At 47.4% G+C, this 12,262-nt stretch overlaps 1 protein-coding gene across 1 annotated transcript in view; it reads right to left on the bottom strand.

The window, feature by feature from the left end:
- The window catches only part of LOC139389534 (mucin-2-like), a 37,506-nt gene extending 28,863 nt beyond the window's left edge, over positions 1 to 8,643 (bottom strand). Inside the window, exons 1-5 of the mRNA XM_071136353.1 lie at positions 8,601 to 8,643; positions 1,952 to 2,068; positions 1,488 to 1,562; positions 647 to 763; positions 181 to 257 (exon numbers count right to left, since the gene is read on the bottom strand). Of these exons, the coding sequence (XP_070992454.1) occupies positions 181 to 257; positions 647 to 763; positions 1,488 to 1,562; positions 1,952 to 2,068; positions 8,601 to 8,643 (429 nt within the window). The remainder of the gene's footprint in view (positions 1 to 180; positions 258 to 646; positions 764 to 1,487; positions 1,563 to 1,951; positions 2,069 to 8,600) is intronic.
- Positions 8,644 to 12,262: the final 3,619 nt, after the last annotated feature.

The following is a 12,262-nucleotide window of genomic DNA, read 5'->3' as shown; positions in this document are numbered from 1 at the left end:
GGGGTCTGTCACACCAACACCAGGGGAGGATAACGGGTCTGAGGGGCCTGTCACACCAACACCAGGGGAGGATGGTGGGTCTGTGGAGTCTGTCACACTGACACCAGGGGAGCATGGTGTGTCTGTGGGGTCTGTCACACTGACACCAGGGGAGGATAACGGGTCTGTGGGGCCTGTCACACCAACACCAGGGGAGGATAACGGGTCTGTGGGGCCTGTCACACCAACACCAGGGGAGGATAATGGGTCTGGTGGACCTGTCACACCAACACCAGGGGAGAATGGTGGGTCTGTGGGGCCTGTCACACTGACACCAATGGAGGATGGTGGGTCTGTGGGGTCTGTCACACCAACACCAGGGGAGGATAACGGGTCTGTGGGGTCTGTCAAACTGACACCAGGGGAGGATAACTGGTCTGTGGGGCCTGTCACACTGACACCAGGGGAGGATAACGGGTCTGTGGGGCCTGTCACACTGACACCAGGGGAGGATAACGGGTCTGTGGGACCTGTCACACTGACACCAGGGGGGGATAACGGGTCTGTTTGGGCCTGTCACACCAACACCAGGGGAAGATAACGGGTCTGTGGGGCCTGTCACACTGACACCAGGGGAGGATAACGGGTCTGTTTGGGCCTGTCACACCAACACCAGGGGAGGATAACGGGTCTGTGGGGCCTGTCACACTGATACCTGGAGAGGATAACGGGTCTGTGGGGCCTGTCACACTGACACCAGGGGAGGATAACGGGTCTGTGGGACCTGTCACACCAACACCAGGGGAGAATGGTGGGTCTGTGGAGTCTGTCACACTGACACCAGGGGAGCATGGTGTGTCTGTGGGGTCTGTCACACTGACACTAGGGGAGGATAACGGGTCTGTGGGGCCTGTCACACCAACACCAGGGGAGGATAACGGGTCTGTGGGGCCTGACACACCAACACCAGGGGAGGATAACGGGTCTGTGGGACCTGTCACACCAACACCAGGGGAGAATGGTGTGTCTGTGTGGTCTGTCACACCAACACCAGGGGAGGATAACGGGTCTTTGGGGCCTGTCACACTGACACCAGGGGGGGATAACGGGTCTGTGGGACCTGTCATTCCAACACCAGGGGAGGATGGTGGGTCTGTGGAGTCTGTCACACCAACGCCAGGGTAGGATAACGGGTCTGTGGGGCCTGTCACACTGACACCCGGGGAGGATAACGGGTCTGTTTGGGCCTGTCACACCAACACCAGGGGAGGATGGTGGGTCTGTGGGGTCTGTCACACTGACACCAGGGGAGGATAACAGGTCTGTGGGGTCTGTCACACCAACACCAGGGGAGGATAACGGGTCTGAGGGGCAAGTCACACCAACACCAGGGGAGGATGGTGGGTCTGTGGAGTCTGTCACACTGACACCAGGGGAGCATGGTGTGTCTGTGGGGTCTGTCACACTGACACCAGGGGAGGATAACGGGTCTGTGGGGCCTGTCACACCAACACCAGGGGAGGATAACGGGTCTGTGGGGCCTGTCACACCAACACCAGGGGAGGATAATGGGTCTGGGGGACCTGTCACACCAACACCAGGGGAGAATGGTGGGTCTGTGGGGCCTGTCACACTGACACCAATGGAGGATGGTGGGTCTGTGGGGTCTGTCACACCAACACCAGGGGAGGATAACGGGTCTGTGGGGTCTGTCAAACTGACACCAGGGGAGGATAACTGGTCTGTGGGGCCTGTCACACTGACACCAGGGGAGGATAACGGGTCTGTGGGGCCTGTCACACTGACACCAGGGGAGGATAACGGGTCTGTGGGACCTGTCACACTGACACCAGGGGGGGATAACGGGTCTGTTTGGGCCTGTCACACCAACACCAGGGGAAGATAACGGGTCTGTGGGGCCTGTCACACTGACACCAGGGGAGGATAACGGGTCTGTTTGGGCCTGTCACACCAACACCAGGGGAGGATAACGGGTCTGTGGGGCCTGTCACACTGATACCTGGAGAGGATAACGGGTCTGTGGGGCCTGTCACACTGACACCAGGGGAGGATAACGGGTCTGTGGGACCTGTCACACCAACACCAGGGGAGAATGGTGGGTCTGTGGAGTCTGTCACACTGACACCAGGGGAGCATGGTGTGTCTGTGGGGTCTGTCACACTGACACTAGGGGAGGATAACGGGTCTGTGGGGCCTGTCACACCAACACCAGGGGAGGATAACGGGTCTGTGGGACCTGTCACACCAACACCAGGGGAGAATGGTGGGTCTGTGGGGCCTGTCACACTGACACCAGGGTGGATAACGGGTCTGTGGGGTCTGTCACACTGACACCAGGGGAGGATGGTGTGTCTGTGGGACCTGTCACACTGACACCAGCGGAGGATGGTGGGTCTGTGGGGTCTGTCACACCAACACCAGGGGAGGATAACGGGTCTGTGGGGCCTGTCACACTGACACCAGGGGAGGATAACGGGTCTGTGGGGCCTGTCACACTGACACCAGGGGAGGATAACGGGTCTGTGGGACCTTTCACACCAACGCCAGGGGAGAATGGTGGGTCTGTGGAGTCTGTCACACTGACACCAGGGGAGCATGGTGTGTCTGTGGTGTCTGTCACACTGACACCAGGGGAGGACAACGGGTCTGTGGGGCCTGTCACACTGACACCAGGGGTGGATAACGGGTCTGTGGGGTCTGTCACACTGACACCAGGGGAGGATGGTGTGTCTGTGGGACCTGTCACACTGACACCAGGGGAGGATGGTGGGTCTGTGGGGTCTGTCACACCAACACCAGGGGAGGATAACGGGTCTGTGGGGTCTGTCACACTGACACCAGGGGAGGATAACGGGTCTGTGGGGCCTGTCACACTGACACCAGGGGAGGATAACGGGTCTGTGGGGCCTGTCACACTGACACCAGGGGAGGATAACGGGTTTGTGGGACCTGTCACACTGACACCAGGGGAGGATAACGGGTCTGTTTGGGCCTGTCACACCAACACCAGGGGAGGATAACGGGTCTGTGGGGCCTGTCACACTGACACCAGGGGAGGATAACGGGTCTGTTTGGGCCTGTCACACCAACACCAGGGGGGGATAACGGGTCTGTGGGGCCTGTCACAACACCAGGGGAGGATAACGGGTCTGTGGGGCCTGTCACACTGACACCAGGGGAGGATAACGGGTCTGTTTGGGCCTGTCACACAGACACCAGGGGAAGATGATGGATATGTGGGACTTGTCTCACTGACACCAGGGGAGAATGGCGGGTCTGTGGGGCCTGTCACACCAACACCAGGGGAGGATGGTCTGTCTGTGGGGCCTGTCCCACTGACACCAGGGGAAGATGGTGTGTCTGTGGGGCCTGTCACACCAACACCAGTAGAGGATTGCGGGTCTGTGGGGCCTGTCACACTGACACCAGGGGAGCATGGTGGGTCGGTGTGGAGAGATTTGGAGAGCTTGGGACTACGTGGTTCTATCTGCAAAAAGATGATTCTGAGATATTGTTTTTAAAGTTTCGAACCCTCACTGGTTTGAATAGTGTCAGCAATTTTTATATTGAATTGTTTTGAACTTAACAACATGAATTGGGGTATTTAGAGTACTATGTAGGTAGAGAACATTGAACAGAACAAGGCTAATGTCAATAACTACATTTAGACTAAAATTCAGATAGAAGCGTAGTCCCAAGATCTCGATTTGAGACTTACACGACAGCTTATGGGGACAAAATAAAATCAATAAGGGACATATTTTTTTTTTTTTTAATGTTATATTACTTTACATAATTGACTGAATCCATGCTGGCGGCTCTAAACTACTTTCCTGTTTGAATAAAAAGGCATAAGGAGAGAAACAGTATTTCCTTCCTGACACAAATATAATAAAATGCTGTATTTTGAAGTCGTCACATCTCATCAGGAGTAAAGAAAAACAACCTTGTCCCTCATTCACAGCCCTGTCCCTCATTCACAGCCCTGTCCCTCATTCACATCCCTGTCCCTCATTCACAGCCCTGTCCCTCATCCACAGCCCTGTCCCTCATTCACAGCCCTGTCCCTCATTCACAACCCTGTCCCTCATTCACAGCCCTGTCCCTCATTCACAACCCTGTCCCTCATTCACAGCCCTGTCCCTCATTCACAACCCTGTCCCTCATTCACAGCCCTGTCCCTCATTCACAACCCTGTCCCTCATTCACAGCCCTGTCCCAAATTCACAGCCCTGTCCCTCATTCACAGCCCTGTCCCTCATTCACAACCCTGTCCCTCATTCACAACCCTGTCCCTCATTCACAGCCCTGTCCCTCATTCACAGCCCTGTCCCTCATTCACAACCCTGTCCCTCATTCACAACCCTGTCCCTCATTCACAGCCCTGTCCCTCATTCACAACCCTGTCCCTCATTCACAACCCTGTCCCTCATTCACAGCCGTGGCTTCTGCCGCCTGATCCACTGGTTTCTAGTTGATCTGCCGTCCCTGCTCCTCTCACGCAAAGCTTCTCTGTATGCATGCAGGTTGGCAGGATCAGCAGCACACACACACGCGTGCAAACACACATGCACACACAAACACACATGCACACACAAACACACACATGTGCAAACACACATGCATACACACAAACGCACGCACACACATACCATGCATGTGCACTCACACACACACACACACACACACACACACACACACACACACACACACACACACACACACACACACACACACACACACACACACACACACACACACACACACACACACAGCATCCTGGAGGAGAGGTTTAGAGAGAGACACAGACTTATCCGGGAGCTACTGAGACGGATTAGTCCATCTCCTTACCACCTTCAAACATTGAGGAGGGGTTGAGGAGGGCCTGGGGAGCTGTGGAACAATAAGCTTAAAGGGTTGCCAGAAGTGTGTGCTGTGGATTTCCTGGGTTGTCAGGGTGACTGGCCATGTTTTGTTTTTTCCATATGACTCTGTTTGTAGACAGGGTAACAGTGTAAATATTGTTGTGGTTTTCTCTCTGAGGCAAGGCCAGAAAAGCTGTGCAACCAGTGAAGTAGTTTTTATTTAACCATTATTTTGACAGGGAGTCAAAGCTGAGACCAAGGTCTCTTTTCCAGATGAACCCTGTATAGCACCACAATACACATCAATATACAATAAACACATCAAACTACACATTTATGTACACAATAAAATATACATTGTTATACACAACAATAGACAAGAGGCAAAACACCATCATGAAAAACAGAGACATTCTTCAGTAAAAAGGTTACCTAGCAACCGTCTGAAATGCCCCAGAAGCACCAATTCCTCCGATTTTAATGTGTATTGTAGATCATTCCAAATGTCAGGTGCAAGGAAATTAAAGTCTGATTTACCTTACTCTCTAGACACCAAAGGATTCTCCAGAGTTAACCAGTCCTGTGAATGGGTTTGATAACTTGTCATTTAAAATCTTAACAATGGTGTTAGGTACGTCGGAAGTTTGGGGAGCATGGCTTTGTAAACAAAAAGAGCATAACGACGTGATCTACGTGACTTCAAAGAGATCCAGACAACCTTGTGATAATAACAATAATAGTTTTCACAGTTGTTACCATGCCCAAGAGTTACTGTTGACAACTCTCACTACTCATCGGCTATAAAAGTGGAGAGATAGGGACGACTACATGACCATGTATTCTGGGTTGGGAATGTAACCAGGAGATTGCCATTACATTGGGGTTAAAAGCCTTGCTGTTGTGATGAGTGCCATAAGAGTAAGGCTCAGACAGCTACAGGGAGGTGTTCCTACCACCCTGGGGCCTCTTCAGACCAGAGGGAGAACTGTCCTTTGTACAGAAGAGTATCAATCCTGCTTAGCTCCAGTCGAAAGCCAACATGGGGGAATGGTACATGGCTGGCAACATGAGGGAACGGTACATGACTGCCTGCCGGTATGTTTTTATAGATCATGTTTTGAATCATGAAGCAGTAGCTATTTTGAAACTCTCACAATCGATGAAGCATGAACTGGTATTAGTGCTCACTTGACCTGCCTCCGAGTGTACTGCCTCCGAGTGTACTGCCTCCGAGTGTACTGCCTCCGAGTGTACTGCCTCCGAATGTACTGCCTCCGAGTGTACTGTATATACGTGACCCGTGAGAACATTTCTAGTTTACAAGCTCTTTGTACTGTGTTTCTACACACTTCATTATTTATTAGCTAGCTGGTTTTGCAGCTGACAGATCAATCCACCACAATGAGAAATGTGTTACAACCAGTCTTTGATGTTACCTCTTCAATTCTGTTTTTTCATTATGCTGCGTAATGAGGTTACGCCCTATAGATGACTCCACCTGGGAAACCATTCAGGTCACGTCCACTGGTAAGGTTAGCATTTGCATAAATTTTACCATGCGTTACTTATAATGCCCTGCGGTCAAATCCCTCTGATGTGGTTTAACGGTGATGCTTCCATCCGTAGTATATGGTCAGCATTCGCCTCCAACACTCACAATTCACTGTTGAATAGGATTGCCCCTGCCCGTCTGTCAGTTATAGGGCTTTAAATACACAGCCTACCAGCTAAGGCACACAGATGTCATGACAGCACCCTAAAACAGTTTTATATAACAACCTCAGCCAAAGGGTTTTAAACTACTATCTATAACACCCTCACAGCGTTTTGCAAGGATGTCATACAAGCATCTTTCAAAATGTTTTTTTTTATTTTTTTTTTTAAAACCACCATCAGGTTTATGAAGCCTCAACATTGCTAAACTTTACTCCAGGAGGACAAGGTGAGGTATTTTAGTTCACACCTTCACAGGCAGAGAGAGAGAAAGAGAGAAAGATACTCATTTATATCTGATGCTAACATGCGTCCATTGTCCTGATCTTGTCCACATTTCTGATTGTACCCCACATTCTGATTGCTTTCCCTTTATGCAAAATGAAATAATATTTATTTTAAGACACATATAGATGCCATATGTCAATGGTGCAACATGTTAATGATTTTAGAAGGTAAGATAGCGATGATTAGAAAATGTCACTGTGCAGATCCGTCGAACTACCTGATCACAATCAGATCTCAATGTGTCTTAATTGTCTACACCTGTCTAAAAATGTGGGCCCAATCAGAATGTGGAGAGAGAGAGAGAGGCAGAGAGAGGCAGAGAGAGAGAGAGAGAGAGAGAGAGAGAGAGAGAGAGAGAGAGGCAGGCTACACAGATGGACCTCCTTTGAGGTGACTAGATGGTTCATTGTGATACAAGCTACTGAAAGAATCTACTAATGTTGGCATACGTTGATTTGTGGACTGTCTATTTCCGGGTTGCATCTTATGCAGACCAACATCTCATGCGCACTAGCATGCATGCGAGCAGCAACGACATCATCCAAAAACATGACAAACACTGGAAGAAGTATAAAACGTTAATGTCTTTGTCTGTGAATGATGGGGGAAAAAACTGCCTCCGCGACAACTATTTGAATAATTTGATGGATGTTTTGTGCACAAAGGTGATGACTAAAGTGTTTTATTAGGAATGGAAATTGACTTTCTTGGCCGGGTATCAGTTAAACTGCAGTACCGAAGCAAAGCTGTAGGAGCAGTAGAAACCGTGCCTGCAGATCGTAACCCTGGCCCTTGGTGGAGTCAGCTACACTATGCTCTTGTAAAAATGGCAAGAGAGAAAACCACATCAACCCCTCATAAAACATTTAGCAGTCCTGATTATTCCTTAGATTTCAATTTCACCCAGGCTACTTATGCAACCTACCATGGATTTCATCAACTGGTAGCAGAATGTACATATGAATTAAAGTTTTTTTTTAAACGGATCAAAACTATGTTCAGAAATTTGATATATGTATGCCGGTCAAAAATCAAATCAAATATCAAATAACATTGCGAAAGCGTGTGTGTATTACCTGAGTAGAGATTAGTTCATGACTCGGCTTTGAAAACGTTTCTAGGGAATGAATTTGCTAGAGGGGTTGATAGATTGAGGTCCATTGGATAGATTTATTTTTAACAGCCTCCTTTGAAAATCCCAATGTTGTGCTTCTGTGTGATCTCCCTTGATTTTTCTGCAGTATGAGATACTACGGAGTCAAATCATCTCTGACAACGACTGCAGTGTCTCGGCTGACTGGAAGAAAGCTGTTTATTCCACAGAAACTGCTGTCAGCTGTATCATAGGCTATGAACTCCCATTTCCGGACTGTCAATGTCAAGCCATTGCAAATTACACACTCCATGCTACTGTACGTACACACCTCATCCTTTCATGGGCTTCTTGATTGTGTTTCATGCATGCGCAACATGCACATTCTCTCTCTCTCTCCCTCTCCCTCCCTCTCTCTCTTTCTCTCCCTCTTTCATCTGTTACGCATACAAACACACACAACCACCTACACACACATCCATCTCAACCCCGCACTCACATACACACACACACAAACAAAGGTTATATCGCCTGCTGATCTATCAGCATAAATCCTCATGCCCGTGAGCTTGGTGCAAGTGACATGAATACAAATGCATTCTGGGACGGCGCTCAAACAGCGCTCAATACCCTGATCTCACTTGTCAATATCTCTGCCCTGGTCAATCGGACATGGCACGGCATCGTAAGGATCACTATCTATTATGGCACAGACACAATGCAGGAGCACACATAACCAATCAGAAGTCTTTTTCAGGGGGGGCTATTTAGTGCAGACACTAAGTTGAGTTTTCTGTGTCCATCTTCTCCTAAAGTGGCAGCCTGTTATGCCTATGCATGTCGTGATGATTCGAACTTGGAGTCTCATTTGAGAGATAAGTGGTATAGAAGCTCATTTCCTCCACTCCTGTTTTATTCAGCCAGCCACTAATCAAATAAATTGGTCAGCAGAAAAAGTTCAATTTTGTTCTTGTGAAGTTAATCAACTCCTTGGACCGCCCATAACTCCCAGAGAAGGCCCATTTATTGTCTCAGAATGGGAATGTTTCTTTCCCTGGCCTCCAAAGCAAACGCACACAATCACACATTACTTTTCTCCCTGGGTGGACGGCAGTTTGTTATAGGTCTTAGTCTGAAGTGATTGAATAGTTCCCTGGAGAAGAGGCAATTTTACACTGCTGACCTGCCTTCCCTTACCATCGCTTAAGAAAAAGACAGTTCTGTCCGGGAAGGTTGGAGTGTTAGTAACGACACAGCATGCAGAAAATAATCTAAACTGAATCAGTTACTTTACCAATACTTACAGTAGTATCACTGCTGTTTTATTTTCTGTATTGTGTATTGCACCATTATACAGTGTCATTGCCAGTGCCACGTCACTTCCATCACACTTCTGCGTTGTCTCCGTGCTGCTGTGCTATTGGTTGATACTTGGCTACCTGCCAAAGTAGTTTTTTTGTTAGAAATATATTTTTCTCCCCAATTTCATGATATCCAATTGGTAGTTACAGTCTTTTCCCATCGCTGCAACTCCCGTACGGACTCGGGAGAGGCAAAGGTCATTAGCCACATCCTCCGAAACACGACCCTGCCAAGCTGCACTGCTTCTTGACACACTGCTCAACTGTTTAATCAAACTCTGTATTTAACCAATTTCCCAACGTCTTGGCTTTTTCCTCACTCAACTTTTTTCATTAAAATGTTTCACCTCGGACACTTTATCTGGTCATGGATCTGCAGGACCTCCTCCGGCCCAAAAAATCTAAGTCACATTATGCCTTCTCATGGCAGTAGCTGTACTCATAATATATAGGAGAACTACCGCCTTGTGTTGAGGATAGCCAAGTTGCATGCCCAGCTTCAGACTGGAAAGGATGAAACAGTGTCTGTGCCACCAGTAAGTACAGGTAGTGGTGTTAATCCCCCTGCACAGTCCTCGCGAACCCATTACCTGCAATATTAGACTTAAAAATAATCATCCAGTGATCATACATTGTTTACCAGGGGGCAGGGCTACTGATGTAAAGGCTAAACTGAAGATGGTGCTGGCTAAGGCTAAAACTGGCGAGTGTAGAGAGTGCAGGGATATTGTTATCTCCAACAATACTAGGATAAAACAGTCAGAGGTCACCAAGCACAACATAGCTTCAGCATATAACTTAGCTAGAAAGATGTGTCGTATCGACAAATTGTCTCTGGCACCACCCAGTTAGAATGACTCGCTGGTTGAAAACTGTTTTCTTCCCCTCCCAAAAAATGGCATTTGCAGATAAATGGCCCTCTTTCTGGGACCCTAGCTGGAGGGGTGCTCTCATCTTATCTATCAACAGTGTTACGCTCGTTGATGGAAGGATCGGACCAAGGTGCAGCGTGGTAGGCGTATCTTACTTTATTCAATGCACACTGAAAAAACAACAAATACAAACGAAACATAAAGTTTAGTAGGGCTAAACAGCACAGTACCAAAACAAGATCCCACAAACTACAGGTGGGAAAAAGGCTGCCTAAGTATGATCCCCAATCAGAGAAAACGATAGACAGCTGCCTCTGATTTGGGAACCATACCAGGCCAACAAAGAAATAGAAAACATAGATTGCCCACCCTAGTCACACCCTGACCTAACCAAATAGAGAACAAAAAGTATCTCTAAGGTCAGGCTGTGACAAACAGGGCTCTCACTCCTCTGGCTCCACAATGAGATAGGGTGCAGGCCAGCCTGCCAGCTTAGTGGAGTCTGCCTTTACCATAGTCAATATAGTCCGTTCAGTTTTCTACATTGAGACTGTATAGGTGGCTCGATCTAAGTCGGGCAAAACTAAACATGGTGGTGTTCGCTTTAGCAATCTCACTGGAATAAAGACTTCCTCCATATCTGTCGTTATTGAAAGAGAATGTGATAATACCTCACATCTCACAATAGGACTACTTAATGTTAGATCCCTCACTTCCAAGGCAGTCATAGTCAATGAACTAATCAATGATCATTAAACTTGACAAACATGGCTTAAGCCTGATTAATTTACTACGTTAAATGAGACATTTCCTCCTGGTTACACTAGTGACCATATCATCCCGCAAAGGCGGAGGTGTTGCTAACATTTATGACAGCAAATGTCCAAGACTGCTTTTTCATATTTTGAGATTCTCGTCATGAAATCTATGCAGCCAACTCAATCCCTATTTATAGCTACTGTTTACAGGCCTCCTAGGCCGTATACAGCATTTCTCACTGAGTGCCCTAAATTCCAAGGACCTCATAGTCATGGCAGATAATATTCACATTTTTGGTGACTTCAATATTTACACTAGTCCACAGACCTACTCTAAAAGGCTTTCGGAGCCATCATCAACTGAGTGGGTTTTGTCCAACATGTCTCGGGACCGACACATTCCCATAAATACCCTGGATCTTTTTTTGTCTCATGGAATATATATTGTGGGGCTAAGTGTTTTTCCTCATAATCCTGGACTATTGGACTACCCTCTTATTACATTTGCAATTGCAACAAATCATTTGCTGAAACCCAGCTATAAACTCTCTGACAACCCAAACATTCCTAGATGCCCTTCCAGACTCCATCTACCTACTAAAGGATGTTGGAGTACAAAAATCAGTTAACTACCTAACAAGGGATCTAAACGTAACATTGCATAATACTCTAGATGCAGTCACACCGCTAAAACAAAAAAAAAATTGTGACAAGAAATTTGGTCCCTGGTACACAGAAAATACCTGAGCCCTGAAGCAAGCGTCCAGAAAATTGGAAGAGAAATTGTCTTCCGACTAGCTTGGAAAGACAGTACAGTGCCATATCAAAAAGCCCTCAATCAGCCTACTTTTCCATCCTGATTGAGGAGAATAAAAACAATCCAACATTTGTTTGTGATACTGTTACAAAGCTAACTAAAAAGCAACATTCCCCATGTGAGAATGGCCTTCACTTCAGCAGTGATGAAGTAATTAACTTCTTCAATGAAAAGATCATGAAAGATCATTAGAAATTGCAGACTCCTCTTTGAATATGCATATTTCTCAATTTGACCCTGTGTCTCTCAACACATTCAGAAAAATAGTAATGGCCTCTACACTTTCCATCTGTCTACTGGACCCTATTCCAACTACACTACTGAAATAGCTACTTCCTGTGCTTGGTCCTCCTATGTTCAACATAATAAATGGCTTCCTATCCTCCGGATGTGTACCAAACTCACTAAAAGTGGCAGTAATAAAGTCTCTCCTGAAAAAAATAAACCTTGACCTGGAAAATTTAAAAAACTATATTGAATCTCCCATTCCTCTCA

This window comes from Oncorhynchus clarkii, chromosome 30, assembly GCF_045791955.1.
Source record: "Oncorhynchus clarkii lewisi isolate Uvic-CL-2024 chromosome 30, UVic_Ocla_1.0, whole genome shotgun sequence".
NCBI lineage: Eukaryota > Metazoa > Chordata > Actinopteri > Salmoniformes > Salmonidae > Oncorhynchus > Oncorhynchus clarkii.
The sequence above is the reverse complement of the archived record's forward strand: the minus strand, read 5'-3'. Positions and strand labels throughout refer to the sequence as shown.